At 41.9% G+C, this 24,750-nt stretch overlaps 1 protein-coding gene across 4 annotated transcripts in view; it reads right to left on the bottom strand.

Annotated features, from left to right (window-relative positions):
- FLNB (filamin B) overlaps nucleotides 1-24,750 on the bottom strand; it is a 134,801-nt gene that overhangs the window by 22,503 nt on the left and 87,548 nt on the right. Inside the window, exons 20-34 of one of the 4 annotated variants that reach the window (XM_006272199.4) lie at nucleotides 20,518-20,635; nucleotides 18,753-19,015; nucleotides 17,164-17,761; nucleotides 16,718-16,891; nucleotides 16,141-16,303; nucleotides 15,553-15,713; nucleotides 12,797-12,964; nucleotides 11,064-11,156; nucleotides 10,009-10,132; nucleotides 9,301-9,457; nucleotides 7,689-7,878; nucleotides 5,449-5,696; nucleotides 3,694-3,768; nucleotides 2,859-2,961; nucleotides 1,706-1,846 (exon numbers count right to left, since the gene is read on the bottom strand). In XM_006272199.4, the coding sequence (XP_006272261.2) occupies nucleotides 1,706-1,846; nucleotides 2,859-2,961; nucleotides 3,694-3,768; nucleotides 5,449-5,696; nucleotides 7,689-7,878; nucleotides 9,301-9,457; nucleotides 10,009-10,132; nucleotides 11,064-11,156; nucleotides 12,797-12,964; nucleotides 15,553-15,713; nucleotides 16,141-16,303; nucleotides 16,718-16,891; nucleotides 17,164-17,761; nucleotides 18,753-19,015; nucleotides 20,518-20,635 (2,776 nt within the window). The remainder of the gene's footprint in view (nucleotides 1-1,705; nucleotides 1,847-2,858; nucleotides 2,962-3,693; nucleotides 3,769-5,448; nucleotides 5,697-7,688; nucleotides 7,879-9,300; nucleotides 9,458-10,008; nucleotides 10,133-11,063; nucleotides 11,157-12,796; nucleotides 12,965-15,552; nucleotides 15,714-16,140; nucleotides 16,304-16,717; nucleotides 16,892-17,163; nucleotides 17,762-18,752; nucleotides 19,016-20,517; nucleotides 20,636-24,750) is intronic. The other 3 variants (XM_006272200.4, XM_014596554.3, XM_006272201.4) reach the window with 3 other exon arrangements.

Consider the following 24,750-nt stretch of genomic DNA (forward strand, 5'->3'; position numbering starts at 1 on the left):
GAAATGGGCCATATTCGATTCGGATTTGGCCTGAATCTGGAACAGCGATTCGATTAATTGATTCAGATCACTGTCCCAACTCGATTTGGCCGAATCAAAATCTGAAGATTCGATGCCAATTCGGAGAATCAGTGATTTGGGCACAGATACAGTTTAAAATGTTTTTTCTACATACCTCAAGGTACCAGACGGCTCATGAATGTTGCAATGCTGGGGCGGATTGAGTGTGCCACAGGAGTGCGGGGGACACCTCCATGTGTTTAGCGGTGGACCCAGAAGTGGACTGGAAGTACTTCTGGTCTACTTCCAGGTCTACACTCCCTTGGATGCAGACTAGTTTACTTTTCTGCAAACTCACCTCACATATAATTCTTAAAATTACTCAAAATAATGAATTACAACACTGATCGAATATCGCTTGTTCTAAAGTAGCCGAGTCATGGCACTATGGTGCACTCCTTTATAACTTGCAAAACAGCGTAAGACAATACAGTAGCTAGTTCAATTACTAGCTAGTGCTTGAGAATTCAAGCTATAGTAGTTGGCAGATTTTGAATACTAAAGTTACATACTAAGGCAAGAGTTTCAGGAAGTTTATTAGCCACAGATCAAATGCAAGGTTTTACAGCTGAAACAAACAAACAAAATAATCAGGAGGCTTATTCATGTTGTCCACAAGCCTCCCATGTGAACTTAAGCAAATCAACATCATTGCACATCAGTTTCCTACCCCTACCCAGAACAGAAGTATTGCTCAACACTCAGGCTTTCTACTCATCATGCAAAGCCCACAGGATGCAGGCGATACCAAGTATAGATGGCACGAAACTCTCTGTTCAGTTTAAGTGAGCTGTTGCACAAGTTTAGTCTATAACTCATGATGTTATGTACAAAAGAACAGCTCAATTAATAAAGTGTTAAAAGAAGACTTATTTATAACCCCTTTTAAATGAGCTGCAAGTTTTGGAATTTTGCATCTTGTTTCCCATGGTTCTGATGAAGTAGGCAGAGTTAGCTTGAACAGAAGTGTGCATAGGGCAACTGATACACATCACCCAATTTATGAAACCAGACTAGGAGTTCCAGGATAATAACTGGAGACTTTAGAGGAAGATGCTGATTTAAGGTGGGCAGAGGGGGTGTAAGGCGGAATTCATACAATCCTGGAGTATGAAAGATGAATGTAGTATAGATGTGGTCTTCTAGTTTTATTGCAACAGGAAAAAGAACTTGCTTTTTTCTTTTTGTATTAGTTTCAGCAACTGGGTCCTTACCACAGTTTCTAATGTTTATGCTACGACAGTCTTTAGTTTACACATGTACTAAGTACTGCTTTTGTATACCTCCAAGAACAGTACATTTCACTAAAAACAAAAAGTGTAGCTAGAAAATTATATGTTTCAACTTCACAGTAAATGCCACTAGAGCTGGTTCCCAAAAGCCAAATCCATTTTAGGTCTGGCTTGTACTGCGAAACCACACTAAAAGCTCCCCTCCCTCCACTTGCTCTACCACTTCCGTTCCCCTGTGGGATGCTCAGAGCATCTATTCAGAAATAAAACTGTACTTGTATGAGCTTCCAGGAAGCCTGAAGAGTAACACTGACAAGTCAACAGCACACTCAGTTGTGCCCAGCCTGTAAGAGGAGAATGGCACAAACACTTCTACCTGGATCCCACTAAAGCAGTTGCTGTCAGGTACTCACCTGGAATATGGTTTCCCATATATTTTATGTGCATTTCATGCAGCCCAAACTCAGTAGGAGCATATCTGACTGTTACTGTGCCATCCTTGTTATCCACAATCTCTGGTGTAGCAGTCTTTCCAGAAGGCATATGCACTTCCCCTAGGAGAGAGAAGGAATTTGCACTAAAAGAAGCTAGAACAGATTCCCACGCACTCCCCACAAAAGAGACAGATTAAAAGGAGCACTAGGTAATATTACATACAAATATTTAAAACAATTAAAAGCGACTTGCCTGCCAGTTCAGGTATAGACTGGTGGGAATATCAAACATTTTCTACCTTAGCTAAATAAATGCAATGTAGAGGCAATGTATATGGTGAATAGCCTAATGATCTAGCATAACCAGTTTTGCACATAGAAAGTTTAAAGGGATATACATAATGCACATCTTACTCAATTGGCTTTTGCAAAGTGCTTGCCTGCAGCTATTTGGAAAAGGGAGAGAGATTTGAGCATCCTAAAGCAATCTCATTAGATCAACAGCCACAAATCGCAACACATTCTGTGCTGAAGAACAAGTGGGCACATTACTGGATTTGGCATCAGCCACGAGGAGTGTAGAGAACCAGTAAAAAGCCTTTTACAGCAATAGTTTGCAGCAATCTTAGGTGCAGTGTTCCGAGAGCTAGACTGGAAGTCTAGCCGACTTGTTAACTGACGTAGGCAGTCTGTTAAGAAAGCCCGGTACTTTCAGAAGCATCAGAAGAGATGCTACATGGCCATCGGTAGATCACGGTCAGCCATCATCTGTGCTGGAGATTTTTCTCAGAGACAAAGTCTGAGAGTTAAGCAAGTATTCCAGGTACAGTAAGAGCTCTCCTCTAGAGGAACAACTGATATCAGCGTACAGCAATTCTCGGCATCATCTCAGACTTCCTTTTCCCCCATTTAAAAATTTAATTATGCCTCAAGCGCTTAGTGTTGTTGCCCTTTAGCTTACACCACATGCAGCCATATGTTTCAAGTGCACAATCAGTCAAGAAGAAAAAAAAAGTAGGTTAATATGTTCAAAGCGACTTTCCCAGCATATATTCTGTAGCCGTAAACGGTGAAGTGTGCTGTGAAAAGCAGGATTCTACTTAGCTTGCTGTAATGGAAATGAAGTGTTTACCTGTTATTTCTCCTTTCCTTACAGCAAATGGAATAACCATATCAAAGGGCTTAAATCCCATGCCATTCATGTCACCAACAGGAACGTAAGCTTCTTCTGTGACCTAAAGAAAAGTCAAGCTTTGTTAGTGTAATAGAACGAAAACAAATCTCTTTTTAAAAAAACAAACAGATCAACATTTAATCTTTGTATCAAGATGACATGGAATTAGAGTTTGCGATAATTACGGCAGAGCAATTAATCAACTGTTGGATTTTGCTTAACTGGAACAGCTGCCCAGTAAAGCCACCCATAACAATTAAGTTAGCATAGATCCAAATGGAAAAAGTAGACATGAACATGGAAGGCACACCAGAAAACGGCAGAAAACATGGAAGACAACGTAGTATGGACAAGACCCAAAAATTGCTGCATCTCAAAGGGTTTAGTTACTCAGGGCCTAGAAGAGAAGGTGATTTGAGCGGCAGAGTGATTATAACGTCAAGCAGCAAACATGACTGATGAAATACAAGTTTCACGCTGCAGTTTTAGATTCTAGCCACTGCTTGCCATTCTACTGGGAAGGTTTCCAATGTGTACTGCAAGGCTGAATTACACAAATGGCAGAAGTGCTCTGGTCCTCTTCATGTTTGGAATGTTACAATAATTGGAGGAATCCCTTTAAAGCAGTGACAGGAAACAGATTTGAATGAAGCACAAAGCCCAAAAACTAGTTGATCAACTGGAAAGCAATGAATAAGTGACCACAGAAGACCAAGACAGATTCAAGCAGTTCCAAGAAGCAGGCTGTCACATCTGAAATGGAATGTAGGATGAAAAATAAGAAATTGTGTACCCAAGGTTGAAATCCAGGGGGGCATGCGCTTACTGGCTCCTGTGACAATGCTGCAACTTCATCTGCATCTTTAGCCTGGTTAGTGGCAAACGGAGGTTAATTTGATACCAAGTGCTGAAGGAATTAACACTTTTAGAGACTACATAATGCTTGACAATATATGAATGGCCCTGTCAGTCCTTTGGTGTCATCTCCCAGGACGTTTTGGGCATTTTTACACATGCTCCAGGAGCTGAGGGGGAGCGTGCTTTAAATCAGCAAGCCACGTTAAATTAGGAGCACCCGAGCATCACATGCGTCAGGATCCCACATGCCAAAAAATGGTGGCGGGGCACTTTGAACTAAAGCTCAAAGTGCCCCGCCACCATTTTTCAGCATGGGGATGCCGATCTACTTGACACCAGTGTCTGCTCGAGTGCATTTATCTCCATGTTCCAGGCGACTCTATTAAGACTGGATTTCCAGTGCATCAGAGCCAGTTCCCTGCACGTCTATAGGAGCCCCTTGATTCCCCAGAGGAACTAAACAATCCCCAACTAAAGTGACAGCTACCGAGTCCACGAATCGGAAGAATATGGTTCTTGCCGCAATGCAGTCTCCCTTCCCACACACATGCCAACAGAATGACCTGAACATTAGTCTCTCCTGCTTGAGCACACCACAGAAATTCAGACAAAATCAACATTAGGTCACTCCACTTCAGATGGAGTTAAGCCTTTTCTTGCTTTGCCAGTTCATGCCACTGCAAATCCCTGAAGTGAAGCAGCTCACTGGGATTTTATACTGAGCTAGGGCCTATAAAAACAAAGTGATTGCTGTTTCACTAGTTAATCAAGTAAAACACTCATGGTAAATACATAATGGCTTAGTAAGTTAGGAAGTGGCAAGTTCGACCGGCCTGGGAATAGGATCATTGACCTCGAGAGGCATTTCCTGTGGAATGCCGAGCAGTTGCGCAAGGAATCATGTTTCACTTGAAAGAGTCCTCAGGGATGCTAGCAGCAATCTGCCAAGTTAACTAGTATAAATAACCAACGTGCGTCTGGGTTTGAAGGACAGCACTAGCATATCAAGCCTTGAAATCAAGATTAGCAGGACAATGCCATTTATTGCATCTATAACAACCAGCCACTTTTACCCCTTAGTATCAAATCAAATCTACGACTTTCAGCACACTACATGATAGGGCAACTACAGAAAAAAGCAAGTATGCTTGAGGCAGCCTAGGTTGTTAGTACAAGGCTAAAGCCTTGTTTTTCATAACACTAAGAAGAAACGCTGAGACATGCTGTTTTGCCTTGGAGAAACCACCAGTATTTTGACTAAGTTTGTTCTCCTTTCCAAAGTCATCCTACACTTAACCTTGTCTTGAGGTTCAGTGTGCTGACAAAACAGTTAGTTTCACAAACATCTTTTGAGGTTGTGTTAACACTGAGCATGAGGCTTAGCTTTTGAGGGTCTCTCTCCAATGGCTTCTACGAATGAAGGAGAAATGTCAAAGCCTCCATCTTAGTGCATCATATGGAGACCCCTTTAAAAACAGACCTCTAAGTGACCTTTAGTTGGCAGTTGCACAAAGTATTTATAAAAAGATGATTGGGCAAGTATAGCATGTTCAACAGATTAGGTAACTAGCTGTTCTTAATTAGAAAAATTATAAATACTGTTTTTGCTTGACAAGTCAGATGGGTAATATGGATACAAAGCAAAAAAAGTACCAAAACCATGGATAGTAACTTTACAAAAATTTCTTACCATTACAGTAAACGGGCTGTTAGGAATATCCACTCCACCAAAACGGACATAAATCACATAGGTTCCTGGCTTAGCAGCAGTGTAAAAGATATCGTAAGTCCCATCCTCATTTTCAATAACATCTGCTTCAGCTTCTGTACCATCAGGTGTCAAAACTGTGCAAGTTACTTTCCCCTTCCCTGCAGATTTAGCATCTACTACAAAACCAACTTCCTCACCAGTCTTCACGGTGGATGCAATGCCAGGACCTGGAAGGCAATTTGGATTACAGGAAGTGTTTGGAGTTGCTCCCTCAGTCAGGTTCTTCTAGTAGGTATAACACAGAGGTCAATACTCTATTAGAGAAACAAGTGCTAAACAATGAAAATGTGCTAGCTAAAAGTGACACGGTAATGTGGTCACAAGGCCAGTTCTGTAGTGTTATGAGCTGCAGTGCTCTTTATAAAAAGCTATAGTTCCAGGAAGCATGCTTTACTTTTTTACACCACTCGTGTATTCCAAAAAACCATCTCTGATACAAAGTCCAACTTTAAAGCCTAGTCTTCTACAGCTCAGTAAAGTAGACAGGGCAAGGAAACATTGGAATAAACTTTGGTGGAAAAGCCACCAAATTTGCTTTTACCATATAACCTAAAGCTCTTAATAAAACCTTAGAGAACACTCCACACCGAGCCAAGTAGCACTTTGCCTTTTATTGCTTAAGCCTTGGGCTTCATGATGGCTCAATGAAATAAAATAAAAATGCTACCCTAGACTACCTTAGACTGTAAATAAGAACTGGGACACATTCACAACAGATGACCATGTTACCTTCTAGGTTAATTGTGGAGGGTCTTTACTGCTCTACCAAGTACCCACATTTGAAGTCATTATATTCTGAGGTCCTTTCTGGCATACTTAAGGAGTCCACCACCACCATGCTCCTGTCAAATTCAGGTTTTAAAAGGAGGTTATGGTTTGTGAACCAGGGCACGATACAAATCTCACATCTCAGATTTGCAGTACATTTAGGATACCCGCTTTTAAAGCACAAAAGGCTGACATTTGTTGCCGACTTCAGCCTATTCAAAACAGTTAGCTTTTGGTTAGTTTCATGTAATATATTTCAGCATTTCTTCTCTGGAGACCACATTAAGGCTTATCCAGAAAGATCCTACATTTTCATCTTTGAAGTCAGAAGTATTTCAAAAAGAAATGCTACATTTAAGCCAACATCTGAAAAAACCTGTTGATACAACTTCACTGCTGTTCTCAGCCATGCTGCGTAAATCACCAAAATCAAGCAGCAGCGTGGCTCAAGAAACTCATGCTTTTACCTCAATTCTGAACATGATACCTGCTGTACATCTGCTTCAGCCGTGACAAAAACCCAACTCGGCTATTTTAAAAGCTTGCAAGTGTCAGAGCTCGTAAAAACCTCCCTCCCCAGATTCTGGATGCCAGCTTGCACTAGTCTGAGCTGGAAAGGTTTTACTAACACTCAAGTCAATCTTGCTAGGAGACTCTTCACAGCACTGTGCCTCTTTACCTTTTAAATTCACAAATGAAAGGCAGTTCCCTTTACTTACCAAGAAAGACCCAAAGGGAAAGCCCAGAATCTGGACCTTACCTGCCCCGGCGGGAAGCAGCGCCTCCTGCCCCGGGGCTCGTACAGGCGGGATTCTACACCCGGCAGTTTAGAAGCTTCAGATCTTTAGATTCAAGCCTTACGGACGGCAACTTCAAACAGAGAGCTTCGTCTCTGTACAGTGCCTAGCGCAAAGTCCTTTGCTTGTTAATATAAGTGTTGTCAACTTAAACTCATAACAACTACTTCAATCACAGCCCCCATCCACAAGTTCTCAGCAAAACTCCATGTCAAGCTCATGCTACAGATGCAGCCCAAAGACATCTAACAGGCCGCTAAAGGGTTTTGCTCAAGGACATTTTCTTGCCAAGGTGAAAGCAGCAAGCCTTCTCCCCACAAACATGGCTTTGGGGATGACCAATCCTGTTGAAAATGGCTTTAAAAAAACCACTTTGGGACACAAATTACATAAGTTCTTGGTGCCTGCTACAGAAAACAGCTACTTAGATTCCATGCTTATTTCCTTCAGATTTTTATTTCCTTGGCAAACTCCACCCCCAGCCCACGAGCTTCTCTGTAATATTTTTTGGTGTGCTGACCGAAGAAATGAAAATGCTATTCCAGTAGTTAAGTTCACACCAAGTCATTTGGACAGACAAGACCTGAATCCTACCTGTTGCTGAACACTTGCTGGCATCCCCAGCTGGCGATGCACGGATTCGGTAAGGAGAAGATGGGATCTCATCTCCACCATATTTAACACCAATTGTATAGCGGCCCGTCTTGTCTGGGACATAAGTTACTGTGTAAGTGCCATCTTTGTTATCATGAACATCAACTCTCTTCGGTTTGCCTTCTTGATCCTGGGGGGGCACAAGTGAAGTACTGACTAAGAAAGAAAATCCAAGTCTTCAGACCACACATTTCACAGACCTAAACGATGCATCTATTTTAGCAGAACAATAAATCCTGTCAGAACCATACCTTGAAGCGTGCCCCAAAGGTCTCTTAAAAGCAGTTTAAAAACTTAAAAAGAGCCTGTTCCTAGTGCGATTTTTTAAGAGACCTTTGTAAATCTGCCAAGGCATGACAACTAAAAGTTGTCCTGCATCTAAACACAATTTGTTTGTATGCAGACTGTAGATAAGAGACTTCTGCAATCATCTTACAATTAATTGCTCATTATTCAGACACAGATTTTAGGAAGTACTACTCATTTCCAGTATCTAGCCATATGACAATGGCTAATGTAACCCGACTTCAAGGGCTGAAGTCAGAACAAGGCTTCCAGGAGAATATAACGAGCATTAATAAAAGCTTTGCAGCCAGCTGCTTCCTGAAAGATTAGAGACAGGCAAAAGCATTATTGGCCTACTCTTAAGCTTCCCTGGTAGCAGTGTCTTGTACCATTTTATGAGTTCAGCATGTTATATGGAGTCCCCATTAACCTTTGACTGTCACTACAATGGACATTCAAATGTTACTACAAGGAATAATAGAAGTGTTTACAACAATTAAGGATCTGCATGGACTTTGTGGGAGTAGCGCATGCCTCAGCTTCACTAGAAAAAGCTCCTCTAAAAAAGCAAGCATCAACTCTACACAAGCACTGTTTCTAACAAAGCAGCTTTGGATTAAGTTTCCAGCCTAACCAATTATGAAGCATATTTCATGGCTAAATTGCAACTTCTGGTATAAAATTCAAATCAAACATGCCTGTGCTTTATCACCAACCTCCAAACACCGAGACCCTACTGGTCAAATGAATAGAGGCTTGGCCCTATTATCAAGTCTTAGGACTTTGAATTACAAGGAATAGAACACAGTGCCCAACTACCCCCTGCAAGATAGCAGATATGCTGCCAACATGGCCTTTGGGTTTTTCTGAAACTTTCTTTAGCTACTGCAAAGTAGGAGGTTCTGACAGGCATTGGTGCTAGTCAGAGATATAGTGCACAATGGAGCTGCTTTGTGACACAGTATCACACTAGGTACAGCAGCCTTAAGAGAATCACTGCAGCCACAAGACTGATTTGGGACCCAGGTGAGATCAGGTTCACAGTAAGGAGTTTCACTCTGAAGGCAGTTTTGTGGTCTGTCACTGGACGCTAAACTCTCAGGCAAGACTGTCTGAACCAAAGCTTCAGTTTTAGTCAGTGCACAACCATTTTAACACCAGATATTTCAGGCCATGGCCCTTCAGAGCCAAGACAGGCTGTGTCAGCCACCCCACACCCATCAAGAACAGCCACTACTGACCAACGAGCACGAGGACCATTACTTACAGTTATCTGCACAGAGAGAAGCCCTTCCCCTGCATCTTTAGCATCAACAGCAAACTCTGCTGGTAGGCTGGCTGGTATGCCATACGAACTGAGACCTGGCCCACTTGCAGTCACCTTACTGGCATCATATGTAGGAAGCACCTTTACCTTGAAAGGACTTAAAGAAAAAAAGTGATTTTCACCAATCCATGAAAACTGAACACTGATTACATATGTGGTATCCTATAGTAAGCAAACCTAATGCCTCTAACAAAAGCACTTTTTGTTTGGGTGCTGTGCTTAGCGTCTATTAGCCCCAAGAAGCTTTCCTGAATGGCATTCGCACACCCCAGAATCCTCCACTCCCACCCTTTCCACCAGAAGGATATTGGAGAAGACTAGTTTAGTTTAAAGGAAGACAGACATTTAATGGAGATGCCAGACTCAAACAAGTGCATACAGACTGAATTCCAGCAGAACAAGATTAAACAAACCAGAGGCTAACTTACACACACTTGCTGCATTATAGTCCTGGAAGCACATGGCATTTACTCAATTTAAAAATGCCTTGATATACTGGCACACCCCACACACATATCCAGAACCTGCTCTCAGTCAGTCAAGCAGAGAATCTAAGAATTTCAAGACAATTCACCCAAGCCCTGATGTCCTGAATGTTTTATTTAAGCAGGAGGTATTTTGGCAAAATTCAGACTTTCATTGACTTACCTGCGGGGAATCTCTTCACCAGCATATTTAACTGAGACTGTGTATGGGCCCTCTTGCATAGGTGTATATGTTACCGTGTGAGTGCCATCTCCATTGTCAACTACATTAACAGGCTCCACCACTCCTAAAATAGAAAAACAGGCCTCTTTGTGAACAACTCTAGTCAAATCCCGGTTTTGGCACTGCAGAATTGCATTAGCAGTCTTGTTGCTTCAAGCTTTAAGGAGATCTGCTGATTTAAAGCTCTATGGTAAGTGACATCTTTGATCCAAGCCTCTGCCAATGAGCAGTGGGCATGTATCAGAAGTCAGTTTTATATTCAGGAGCCGCCAATTTGAGATATGCCTAGCATCCATCACTAGCAACCCGTTAGACTTTTTGATGATTAAATGGCACCAGCTGTACAATTAAGCCAACAGAACACTGCAAGAGAAAGCGTGCCCTTCAAAATAGTTCAGGTTAAAGGCAATTACTCAAGTGCATCTGAAGAACTTTACAAAAAGAGGGAAAGGTTATAGTTCCCTGAACTGTCATTTATGAGACTGCAGACAGTTACTGGAATGCACCAGAGTTGGGCTCTAAAGCTGGTTAGTATATAGCATTTAGTGATTTTAGTCTCATGACCCCTTTTTGCAGCTCATTGTATACAAATTAATATCTGCAGATAGGCAGAGACTCTTCCACCAACTCAATCCGAAAGACAACAGGTTAACAGAAGACTACAATTATAAAGTTAAAAGCATCCTAAGAAAAATGGCACCAATTACCTGATTTTATAAGAAGCTATTCCACAGCAAGTTTTGAGCTAGATTTGGCATGCAGCGAGAAAGTAGATCCAGACAACATTTCAACGTAAGCCATATATTAACAAGTGTAGTAACTTTGGCTTTAAAAGCCAAGCAAAACTGGCAATGCAGCAGTTATAAAAGGAAGTTTATGCAGTTGCTATGCAAAGCTTATAAATCAAAGCAGCCTTATACAGTTGATTCTTGGCTCTTTCCACATGGATTTGTTATGTGCAGCAATTGTTATCAGCAGTTAGTGAAAATTCAAACCTGTCTCGTTAGATTCACCCTTTGGGTCACCCTTAAAGAACTCTGAAATCGCTTTCAATGGAGAGCGCCATGACTGGGAATCCGTCTCATCAGCTAGAATTAAAGAACCATTACTTAAAGGGCACTCATGTTTTACACAGGCACAGACCAACACTTCTGACAGAAAACGAGACACTGGTTTTAGTTCTAAAACATTGGCAGCTGTATGTCACACATTATACACCATTGCTTAAAGTCCAAACGTGTTTGCATAACTTAAATTTTTCTAGTTAAGCCAAGCCCTCAAGTGGGACCTTTTCATGAAACGAAAGCCAACTCTTGTCTTGGTGATGAGCACTGGTCCAGTTACTTCATTGCAGAGACACCACTTATTCTTTAAAAGAAAACTTTGTTGGATCTCGCCACTTCCCCTTGAGTGCTCGCCTGCATTTCCTCGTGGACAAAAGAGCATAAAACATACCCCACATGGCCTAGTACTGGCCTGTTAGTCAGGAAGTCTAGTTTTGTTACCACTAGTCTACTACAACTCCCTCAAGAAAAGCTGCTTCCTCTATGCCTCAATTTTCCCCCCATCCAGTGATAAATGTTACTTGATTGCCTTTGAATTACTTACACATCTATAGATAGAAAGCACTGTTAGGGCCACATATTTGGTTTTCTTCTTGCAGGGCATTGGTATAGATGCCAAGTCTCCTTACTAAGTCACTTAAGTTCATCTGCTGTACAGATATCAATAGCTTAAAAAATGTATCATGCAGAAAATGGCAATTAAACATAGGCATTCAGTAAATGGTGGATCACCATCATGACTGATCTAGGTAAGCATAAAGACATTAGTCAGCTGTGCCTGAAGACTATTTCAAAATGGTGTTTTCATAATCATTTTTTTTTAACTCCCATTAAAACAGAAGTTTAAAAGGAACAAGTTATTCTCTAAGAAGTATGCTCTAGTTAAGATAGCAACAGAAATCAAACTTTTTCAATCCCTATTTCAAGGATTTTAGTGCTTTTTTCCCCCCTCTCCTCACAAGAAAGGATTAGGCTAGACCATTTCATCTATTCAAGTTCTTCTGAGCTGATCAACAGGCTAACCTCTCCTGGCTACGAATTCTTATAGCACTTAGTTTATTAGCTTGGCCTTGCACCATAATTCCTGTACAGAGAAACAACAAGAGGAGTGCTATTAAAAAGCACAGAAAAATTGCTGAAACTATCATATCAATAAGTTTAGAATATGGGCATGACTTGCAACTGCCTACTAGTAAAGCTATACAAGAACTTCTGCAGAACAGGATTTCCAACTTCTAAGCAGAAAAAGGCAATTTGCTTTTTATCCAGTAATTTTTGGTTCTCATCAGGTTCTCCAGCCTGAGTAATGTCCATCACATCTTTCAGAAAACAAAGCCAGACACCTTGCTTCACTGCATCTTAGAAACAACCCTTAATGCTTACCTACTGAGATGTATACTTCTCAGAAAACTTTAAGCCCATTGTAACCTCTCTCCTTCCTCCATAACTTTAGATGAAGATACCAAGAGTGACAAGTACTGCACTGGGTACCCAGCTCTTTTCAAGAGAACAAAGTTATCAATGGGGCTGGCTTTGCCATAGGAGTAGAATCCAAGGGTACAGCCTATTTGATCATCATAAATAGCCTCCACTAATAAAGAAGGGGATAGTTACCTTCAAAATAGTCAAGTTATTGGAATATTTCAGAATGGGTAGGTCCTTACCTCTAAGTCCAGCCACGACAACCTCAAGAGGTGCTATTCCAGCCTTACTTGCATCTACAGTAAAGGACTGCGGCGTTTTGGCTCTCACACCTGTTCCTAAGCCTGGTCCCACAACCTTTACCTTGCAGGGATCAATGACATCTTTCACAGGAACCTTGAAGGGGCTTCCTACCAAGAGAATACAATACAAGTTAAACGATGCAAAAGTACTAATGGACATATTTTTCGGCCATTGGCAGCTTCATCTGTTTATGAAGTAGATGTTCACCATATCCCCCTGTTTTTATAGTCTTCTGCATGTTCTCTTTCAATATTAAAGGATAAATGCATCTGTTTTCCTATGAAGTGTATTAAAATCTAGGGCCTCGCCACATAGTACCATCAGGGCAAATCATCAGTATAAGTTGAACTGATGCATGTTACACTGGGGTCTGGAGCAAAAACGATCAACTCCAGGGGCAGCTTCTGAAACAAGCTAACTTATATCCTGTTCATACTGAGCAAAAGAAAAAAAGTTAACCCAAGATAGAAGCAGACAAAAACCTACACCTGTAACTTGAACCTTGGTATTTCCCAGGGTAAACTGCATCAGATTCTAGAGCTACCACTGTTCAGATCTATACTGTGTCTATGCCTTGTTTATGCCTGTGTCAGTGTCATGGAAGACGCACACACTAGCACTGCCCTACACTTCAGAAATGGTTTAAAGAGGTCTAGTTTGGGATGGACCAAATAAATGATATAACTTGATTTCACAGCAGTCATCTGCATCAAGTACTTGAAGCAGTGCTGAGTTTCAATGGCCAGTGGCTACTGCAGGACTGGAGTGATGTTTCTTGGACCATCACTGGCTACAGTATGGGAAGTAAGGGGTTTTTTGGTGACATTAATATCTCTGGACTGAGGCACACCACTTATCAAGCAGGCCAACCCTACTAATTCTACTATTCAGGTATGGTTTCTCTGCCACAGGCTAAAGCCCAACTTGCTGTAACTTAATTGTCATGGACTTGGCTCAGTTAACATTTGCTAGCACAATTGTTCACAAAGTTCTTGTAAACTATTCTGCCCATAAACAGCTCAAGTTTGTAGGCCATTGTGTGTCCACCTCTGTACAAACACATCACCTGAAGTAGTCAGACAGCAGGAGTTAGACTGCCAATTGGCCTTAGCCTTGACATTTCATGTTTGTTTGAGAGTGACCATTTGTTAGCAAGATTACAGCATTCAGAAGCAAGTATCGGAAGTGTGGCTCCAAGAAGCACCTCACCAATATAGAGGGCTATAGCAAAGAAGAGACTTCACTGCAGAAAGTAAAGCCTTCAGCTTAAAGAGATGAGGAGAAAGAACCAGAGAAACATCTGAAGTGCCTGAAGCCTACCATTGGAAATACCTGGGCTACGTGCCACAGTTTTCTGGACCCAGAGTGCTGGCCACAACTGAGGTTTCACTGATGAACTTATTTTTCTGGTGACCCGACTCTGCCCTGCTCTTGTAGAGTGCCCAGCTGCAAATCATTTGCTTTTCACATTCAAGAATGGAGAGCAGACGTAAGACAAGCCAGGAGTATGAAGAGGCCTGCAGACATCCATCCCTTGGAATTTTCCAGGTTACAAATTAGTGGGATTGGCAGGGTGGAGTCTGTTCCACCTGATGTTCCAAGTAAGAATGTGCATTATTCTTCAATACACAACGGGTCAAGGTTAATTGTCCAGAAATATTTCAGTAGAAATTAAGTTAACAATTTATCTGCCTTTTGTGTTTAAATTTTTGACATTATGCAAAAGCCACCATGAGTTCAAGCATGAACTGATGCAGCCAAATGGCACTTGGAAAGTTGTGGTCATTTCCTACTGCAGCATTTCCACTTGAGATCTAGTGCTCCTTCCAGGTAAAACAAGCAGGCAAGTGCTTGTTTGGGCACTTCAAATGGAAAGCGTGTCTGCTTTTTGCAGGGACAGAATCCCAAAGTAGAGCATCGCCTTCACATCAATTAACTTTTTTTAAGATGGATTTGTAGTAATTTGCTCACTTGAGAGGCTGATTGCTTAGCCTCACCCTGTCGAGTGTTAGCAAGCTACTGCTTGTTTCAACATTGATTGCCAGAACGAAACAGAGAGCACTTCTAGACTGAGAGGTCCCACACTGCGATAGTCTACATGCTGACCCAATAATTCCATTCTAAAAGGGCTAACCAGACGGGAGGGTGAAGTCACATTAAGTTCAGATTTGGGACACCATGATACCAAGACTGAAGAGCCATTCTTTCAAATGATCAGAAGTACATGTAGCACGGGTACACAAAGTGCTTTCTTATTTTATTGCTTTGGGCACCTGTCCATACCTTTATGCTAGCTCACAATAGTAGCTAAAAACAGAGTGGTCTGGCTTCAATTAATTTTGCAAGTGATCTTTAAAAACAGGGCATATTTCTAAGTAGATTACTAAAAATCCCAAGGGAAGCACAAATTTCAAAAGCCTGCTCAGTGCTCCAAACAGAAGCAATAGAACAAAACAGCCAACCCAGCAGCAGAACTGGCATCTACCAGTAAGACATGCAAGATCAGCAAAGAGCTTTTTCTTAAAGCATATCTATAAATCTTGGCTCAAACCACTGCATGCCATGAAGTTTCAGAGCCAAGACTTGACTCCAGTGTTTCAAATATGAAGGCCAGTTGTACCATCATGTCTAGGCAGACCTTTCCATTTAGCTCACTGTTGGGTTAAGGGTACCTACAGATCTGAAGAGCTCTTACCAGGTATGTGTTCTCCTCCATATGTGATATTCACGTCATAATCTCCTGGAGCATAAGGGATATATTCAGCACTGCAACTACCATCTTTGTTATCTTTGCAGCTTATTTTTGATTCTGAAGGACCTTCAACAGTTATTCCAAGTCCACCAATCCCTGCCCCTCTGCAAAAACAACATTTTTATTCTTTCATATCTGCAAAATTACTATATCCAGCATATCTAGTAGTCATTGCATCAAGTAACTACAGGTTGACTGCATTTTACCCTAGATGTTTTGCATTTAAACTCATGAGTTAAAAAGCCCTGTTAAGATATAGAAGTTGTTGTGCATGATTTGGCATGGAAGGTTCTAGGGTCAGCATAATTTCATTTCTGCCTTGTCTCACTGAGGACTTCTATTCATAGTAGTTCTAGGAGCTAACAAGTGCACTTAATGGGCTGGCCTCACATGGACAGTACCTCCATGGACAGATCAAAAGTAATCTGAAGTTCAGAATTTGTAGTAGTAATACAGGATACAGTGTTGCATCAAAGAGGCATGGCACTGCTTGCCGGCTACCACTCCCTCTACACAACCAGCAATGTTTACCTGGTGACAACAGTAAATGCATTTGGCTTATTTGTGAAAGCCTCTTGGAGTCCAGGTCCTTCGGCCTGCACACGTGAAGGATGGCAGCCTTCAGTCACATCCACTTTAAACGGACTGTTTGGAACAGGTACATCATCGTAAGTCACTTCAACTCTGTGTGGGCCTGTCAGAGGAAAATAAAAACCCAGTGGTTTAAGTGCTCAACGACAGCCTTTGAGAACCTGTTCATTCAAGACTTGTTGTTCTAAGTTAATAAGGAAGAGGCATCACTCTTCCTTCAACATCAGAAACTGACTGTTTAGCATTACCTCTGTGTATTGTGCTTTACATTTTATGTTTCTTAATAGCATGTTCTTCTACGATTATACACTTGAATGGATGAGTTACAGTACATGTAACTCCATTCCACTGACTCCCTGCAAAAGTAAAATCTGGTGGCAGAGCTAAATGGATTTTATAAACATGAACAACTTGAATTTGCTGGCAGTTTGACAAATCCATTAAAATAAATAAATAAAAAAGCAGCTATTTTCAGACTGACATCTACTCTCCCTTAGTGCAATTAGAAATAAGCTACCTTTCTCAAAGGGCGTAAATGCTACTGCATAGGTTCCATCAGCATTGTCTTTGACCAGGCAGTCTGTAGGCGCTCCAGAAGGATTTGTAATTTGTGCTTTGACATGGTCTCCTCCAGTCTTTGTTAGGGGTGTGGCATCTACTGTGAAATCTGTGGTAGCTTCTCTGAAGACATCTGCGGAATAAGATTAAAAAAAGCCATGCTTAACTCTAAAAGATACAAAATTAAGTTCCCACGCAGAGTCTGAGTCAAGAGCTGCAATACCACAGGGAGGGGTACATCTGCTTTCATGTTATTGGTCTAACTATTCTGCATAGAACCAGAAAGTCCCACAACTTAGGGTATTATTTACCACAAACTCCTGTGGTATTTCCCCACTCCCTTTCACCTCACAGTAACAAATATAGGTGCACCCAGATCATCATGTTTCAAAGCTTCCTACCTACCTTTCCCTTCAACTCCTGGTCCGAACACTTTGACTTTGCTCGTGTCCACAGCTGGGTCAACTCTGACATGGGCAGGGAACTTTGGCACTTGTTCTCCTCCATATTTCATCTTTATCGTGTACAATCCAGCAGTCAGTGGCACATATGTGACGGTGTAAGTTCCATCCTTATTGTCCTGAACTTGGACATCTGCTCTAGATCCAGAATCTGACACTGCTTCCACACCCAAGTCCCCAGGCCCAGCTTCTGTGCAGTCAACATTCAGTAGTCCTGGTTCGCCCACTTTCCCATGTTGAAGACCTGGGCCCGTAGCAATTACTTTGGAGACATCAAAGGGCATCTCGATGTCTGCTTTAAATGGAGAACCAGGGATGTGCACTTCTTCAAAGAGAATGTTTACAAAATACTCTCCAGGTTTAGTTGGAAGATAGGAGACTGAGCATGTTCCATCCCCATTGTCCGAGCATTCAATTTTAGCTTCACAGGGGCCTTCTACTGTCAAACCCAGACCTCCAGTTCCTGCACCTTTAGTATCTATAGTGAATTCAGCTGGTTTTCCAACAAGGCCTCCTCGAAGTCCTGGACCATGAGCTTTTACCTAGGATAAAATATTCAGCAATGTGTCATTGCATTTCTGTAGCAATTCTGCTCTGGCAGCAGCACAACACATTACTTCAATCTGGTAAATCTGTTATTTATGACTTGATTAGCAACAAATAAAGTTCTCTGCTTCCCTTTCATGGGAGCAGGTGTCCAAATTATATTAAAATGGAAAATTTTCTATGCATTCTGTTTCCATAAGGTATGGAAGAGCAGGCATTTTCCTTGTCAAGCCTAAGTGAGACTGGCATTTGTACAGCCAAACAGAAGCAGCAAGGTGAAGGGGAGACATTTTTGCAGAAGTACCATGGCATGACTTGAATAAAATTCAGTAGTCTAACCCAGAGGTATCAAATGTAAAGAGTCTGTGGGCCAGATCCAGGCCAGCACCATCTTCCAGCCCACAATACTACCTGCCATGTGCAGCATGTGCTGGTCCCAGCCCTGCATGCAACAGAGCCCGTCAGAGGCCTGTACTGCATGCTGCATGTTATGTCCGTGCCAGAGGTGCAGATGCTGTATTTGCATGCAGGGCCAGGCTGGCATGGGCATCACATGTCACACCTATAATGGAGAAGACCCACATGCTGGATCCGGAGCGTGGGGCTGATCAAGGATCCCAATCCAGCCTACAGACCAGGCCCATTGCCCTTTATCCAACCTGTGGGGCCAGTTAAGTTTGACTTACCTGGTCTAATCAGTATTATATTGGGAGAAACATTGCTGGATACTGCCTTACTCAACTTTTGGCTAACAGGGCAAATCATCTTTCAAATATTTAAATAGGACCAAGCTTTTACAGACTCATGTTCTCACATAGCAACTTGGTTTTAAAACTCTTGTTGAAGACCCACCTATCACATTCTCCACAAGCACAAGCTGCGGTGGTCAAATGAGACCTAGAAGTCTCCGAGAAGGATTAGTTGTTTATAAGTTAGATGGGGAAAAACCAATCCGTAAAATGCTAAAAGCAATGGCTATTCATTTACCTTGGTAGGATCTGGAGGCAGAGCAGCTTCCACTGTGAAGGGACTTCCTGGAACCGGATGGCCATCGTAACTCACATCCACCTTGTAAAGTCCTTCTTCTCTGGGGATATACTTTGCAGTGCTGCACTCTTTGCCTAGAACTGGCTCCACTAAACATGGCACAGATTTCCTCACAGGACTGGCAATATTAACATCCAGTTTACCCTGTCCACCAGCTCCTTTTGTATCGATTATGAATTCTTGATCCTTCCCTACCTCTACCCCTTAAAGAGGGAGAAAACCCATATTAATAATGCAGGATTACATGGGTTTAAAAACAGCCTACGTCCTGGTCATTTCAAACTCTAGAAATACCTCTCTTACACAGAGAACTGAAAGACAAATATTTCTTCAGCCAACATGTTCCTATTTCAAAAAGATTTTCTAAAAGCAGAAGAGCAAAGGAAAAACGTATCCTGAACACATCTGAACTAAAGATGCTTACTGAGGAGTGTTCCAAGATTCAACATGGAATTTGGGTTCTCTCACTTTACCAATTAAGGCAAAATTACTGCAAGACTGCTATTTGGAGCAAAATGGTAAGCCTGACCCAAATTACTTGGCTCCATATTATTGCCAGCGCAAAAGAGAATTCTGCCAGTCTTCAAGAGGCTTTTAGAAAGACTCCAGCTGAAGTAAGATCCTCAGCCACTTCAAAAAGAACACAGCCCCTTTGTAACAAGGCATATCTATCTAAACCCAAGTTTGCAATGTTAGGTTGAAAAGCAATGCGCTTGTTGATACGACTGAATTGTTTGTTCTAGTAGTCTGATTCCAGGGGTATTTAGCTGTTTGTTTGATTTATCTCCGACTGAAGAAAAAAAAAAAAAAAACAACCTATCAGAGTTAAGAAACTAAAACAGCAGATGGGCTCCTAAACCCTTTGGAAAAAAGATTAGTTGAGACCAGATTACTTATAATTAGGCTTCTCTCAGATAATAGTTTACCAGAGCTTCTAACTATCAGAAAGCAGTGCTTGCAAAATAGTAGTACCTACTGCTGTACCAACAGAGATTGAAGACTGATCCTAGAGAAAGGCCACTGAGGTTTAAAGTCTACAAAAGAAGTCTAGTTAATTCATGCCTTGGATCTTTTGGACACTGGGCTCTTTTTTTTTTTTTTTCTTTTTTTTAAATAGTCTTTCACTACAAGTGCAAAATGATTCAGCAAGCAGCCAAGTCCAATTCTCTCTGAACGAGGGAGAATTAAAGTCTAAGGTCTGAGGTTTATCTCCAGGTACCCTTCTTGCAACTTAAACAATTAAGACAAAAGTTTGGCGCAGTTTAAAAAAAAAAAAAGTCAACACTATGAAGTGTTACCAAGCATCTAGAAGTAGATATCTACAATTTTATGGACCTTACTTGCCACTACCGCTACTATTACCACTACTAGATCAAACTTCAAATTAGATTTGGCTTTAAAACTTGGAAACAGAATAGATTTAAAAACTAGGCCTACATGAAGCAAAGCATCTCCTAGCTAGAGCCAGGAGCTATTTAGGCAAAGCCGTTTATGCAGAAGTACTTGGCACCTTTCATTTTAGACTGTAGCAGTAATTTTACAAGGCAGTCCTGCACATATCTAGCATTACAAACCCACATGGTTCCTAAGTTTTGATTGAAGCAAGCTTTCAAAGAGAATAGCTTTGTTCAGTGATAGGAAGATTTGTATGATTTAAGAAGGCCAGACTAGGTTGTGTACAATTCAACACTGCAGGTGTACTTACTGTTTTCAAGTCCATTAACTTTAATTTTGCTCATGTCTAGTGGTGCAGCAACACCCACAGTGAAAGGGCTCTTGGGGACAGGATCACCACCATAGGTTACTGAAATCTTCATTGGACCCTAACAAGAAAAGTGATGTAGCAGATTAGGCTTTCAACCATTGTGCGTAGATGCTTTACTATTCAGGAACTACATTTTCTTTATTCTTCAACGTGTTTAGGCAGACAGTGGACAGACTCCAACAGCCCTGTTAACCCCCAGCTTCTAGAGCATTAAGTCTTTTTAGTTCAAAGCAGCAAAGGGAAAAGCTCTCTCTCCTTTTGGTCTATAGAAGACCATTTGAATCACTTGGCAAAAATTCAGGCCCCAATCTGTTCCCACCCTCCCAAGCTCAGGCATGACAGCTGAATGAATGACCCAGCACTAAAGACCAGATATCTCATTCCATAGTATGGAGTGAGCATGCCAAATCCAGCCCTGCAGAGACTTTTATTATTATAGCATTTGAAATACCAAGGTTTTAAGCTGTACAACTCAGAAAACAGAGAGATTAATGCTCCTGTGTACTTTGGCTGGAATGCCACATAGTCATGGCAAGTTTCAGCCGAAGATGTGTGCTGCTTTTATTCTCTCCTACCACAGTCCATATTTTTGCTATAGTCACTGTTTGCTTACTTTACATTTTTGGCTGGTTCAGGTCCCAAGTGAAATCATGAATGTTTCATACAAGCCTGTGAATAGCTTCCATGATTATTTTCAATCAAACATACAAATGGGTAGCTGCAGCAACACCCCAAGGGAAGTAGATAGAGTTGAGTAAATAGCATTAAGCCAAGACCTTCTCCCTCCCTCCCCAACTGCTGATGCTGTTTAGAAGCTAACTGCCTAGCAATTCCTCCCACCCACAAATTCATGGTCTACACCCTGTTAAGGGCACAGCTTGTCTTGGTGCAGGATTCCTACAAACCTGAAGTAAAATGGAGTTCAGATTTAGGTGAAATCTGCTTGCATCTTTGCCTAGTAACCATATAGAGATGTCTTTTCCTTTTTCTCCAGACAGCCAAGTTTTCTCCCCTCCTATCATATACTGCTTCCCTACTACCAAGATCTGGTAAGCTAGACTTGCTGTTTCATGGCTTTCTGTACTCCCAGTATTATCCCAGCTGCAGCATGAAATGCTATGAGCGCTATTAAGTGTATCTACAACCTTAAGACTGAATTCTAACAAGCAGCTCAGAGCTGCAGAATGGGTACAAGTCTCTAGGCTTCCTGTGTTCCACCTCTGGAGTAGACATGAAATCCTAGAAATAGTAAGCCTGGATGTAGGATGAATACATTGCTCGAGCCATTTAGTTAAGCTCCAAATACCAAGTGTTCAGCTGTATACATACAGTTCCCTGTGACTAAGGAGAATGCTGTTTAGCTCCATGTAAGCCTTCAGATAAAAGCACAAGAATGAGTTGTACTTTCAGAGAGTTAGAAGTTATTTAATATTTGATAAGCAGCATAAAACACAGCAGTATGTACAGATTTACACCAGTTTCTCCTGCAAGGTTTATTCACTCTTCTACACAGAAGTTTCACAACTATCCCTTCATTCCCTCCTAATCTTGCTACCCCACCTCTAAAAAGCACACATATACGAGCTGTTCTCTGCAACCAGGGTATTATTTCCCAAGCATTACACCACCCACTGTAATTTGTGGGTCTGACAGAAAGCTGGCAGACTGCCTGCTCTTTTAGCCTTGCTAAATAATTCAGCTTTGCTAACTAGAAACTGCAGGCCAAGGAACAGCTATAGCCCTATAAAAGAGTGGTTAGACGTGCCAGCAGTAGCAACTATTCTATTGTATATCTGGAAAAGATTTGAAGATAGGCCAACTCTCCTTACAGCTTAATAAAATCCAAACTCTTTTACTAATGAAATAATTCCTTCCCTCTTCCTCCCTCCTCTTCCCCCTGCCCTACCTCCAGCAATTAGCAACAACTGCCAGAAAAGTGTCTTGAAAACAGCAGGCAATGATTGAAGACAATGCTTTGCCTATAGTTTGGCAAACCCAGTTTAAGAGGGCAACGCTGGTCTTCTGAAATAAAATCAGATATTGCTTTATCCTGAATTCAAGAGCTGTTGTCTGGTCCGATTCACTTCCAGTGATCAGTAGTTTGCCCATACATTGCAAACAATGATGCATTATTTGCACTATTCAAATACAAGTGTTGCAAAGCTCCTATTAACTGCTTTGTTCACATTTTTAAATTGCTCTTTTGAGCATATCAAAAGAGACAAACCACAGCTGCACCAAATATTAGTAGAGGAAATTTATGCTGTACCATGAACGTATTACTAGAGCCTTTGCTTGGTCAAAATGATTGTACAGAAGGGAACATCAATTTTATAGTTAATCAAAGCTAGAGGTTAGACTAGGATCAGTGGTTCTCAGCTTGTTTTGTACCAGGATCCATTTGTGAACACTGATGGCCAATCCCAACCCAGTAAATAGTTTAAAGTGCCAGTGCCCCTCACTTCCAATGCAGCCACCAACCCCAGACCTGGTGGTGACCCTCCTGACTTGCTGCCCCCAGGTCCTGTCTCCTAGTGGGGGGGATGATGGACAACACATTTGCCCCCCCAGATTTGTGCACCCACAGCAGGCACAGAGCTGCAGCCTGGCCAGACCAGCAAGGACAGGATCTACCTCCACAGCCCAGTGGGCAGGACTCAACATGGGAGGGCAAAGCAGGGCAGCGAGACTCATTGCTGTCACTGCCACCAGAACCCCCGCACTAGCCACACTGCCAGTAGTGTGCGTGTGGCAGGGAGACATGCTACCCTCACCTTCTCCCACCACCAGCCACTCATACATCAGGTTGTGGCTCTGCCCTGCCACCATGGCCTGGCAGCTGCTGCTGCCACTCCCCTCAGACCACAGCTCTACCCCAGAGAGGAGGTGGGGTGGCAGACAGTGTCACCTGTGCGCCCCACCCCCCATCCTCCTGACATGTCATCTATGCTCCTCCCTCCCCTGCATAGACTTACTTGCAGGGAGCTGCTCTCCACACTGCCTGGCTGTCACGTGCATGTGTACATGCATATGCACATGGCACCCCCTGCCTGACTGCCCTCCTCCCACTCCCCCCAGCCCCAAACAGGCCCTTGCAAGCGGGAGCTCTGGCAGCCTGCAAGGGGAAACCTGTGGTTTCCCAGGTTTTTCTCTTTTAAAGGAGAATCCATTTTTAAAGTTTGTTGAACCATTTTTTAAAAGTTTTGTTCACAACTCTTCCATATATTGCTGCAAACTGCTTTTGGGTCACAACCCACAGGTTGAGAAATGCTGGACTAGATGGACCTCCTGAGGTCCCTTCCAAACCCAATTTTCTATGATTCTATGAAAGTTATTTTATACCAGCATGAGAGCTTCTTACCACCACAACTCGTTTGCCAAACCATTCAGTTATGCTTATGGAACTCAGCATTACAATTAGCCATGACTGCAAGAGGTAGTGTAAGCCAAGTGTAACCAGGAATCCCACAGCAATTATTTAACCTACATCTCTCAGTCAGTCATTACTGTTCTGTTCTCTCTCATCCTATTACCCTTTGCTTCAGGATGCAAACTTGCACACAGTGTTTACGAACAGAGTTCTTTTTGTACAAGCACACCAGAAGGACAGACAGATATAAAATTTGCAGCCAGTTACACCACGAAAAAAGCAAATGAAGCCAAAAATGTAGAATCCACTACCAGTCTAGTGAATTGTGACAAGAACTGTTTTCTTCTAGGGCCAAAACTTGAAACTGCATGCCATCATGCCAAATGGATCTAAATTTGAAACGTCTTTGGGGCTGATAATCAACTAGTTAAGCTTAAAACAAGATAGCTTAAGAGTTATAGCAGCATGAAATCCACGCTCTCCCTTGAGCTGAGTGTACTTAGCTAGAACTTGACCTGTACAAAAAATTGGAGCTCATTTGACTGCAGGGAAGTTTCACTTTCTGAAGTGCAGTATGTAAGATCATATCAGATTTTGTATGAATGCAGGTAATAAGCAAATGGCCCATTTCCATTTCTTATTCTGATTTGCTATCTTCTGGAAGCATCAGTTTGCTATTACAGCATGATCCAAGTGGAATGGTTTTGGTAACCAAATAATTTCCAGAAATCAAGATAACTATTGGCAACATATTTCTAATCACCCATTTCTTCAACCATAACTGTTCTACAAACTTTTTATAG

Source organism: Alligator mississippiensis, chromosome 12 (assembly GCF_030867095.1).
Source record: "Alligator mississippiensis isolate rAllMis1 chromosome 12, rAllMis1, whole genome shotgun sequence".
Classification (NCBI taxonomy): domain Eukaryota; kingdom Metazoa; phylum Chordata; order Crocodylia; family Alligatoridae; genus Alligator; species Alligator mississippiensis.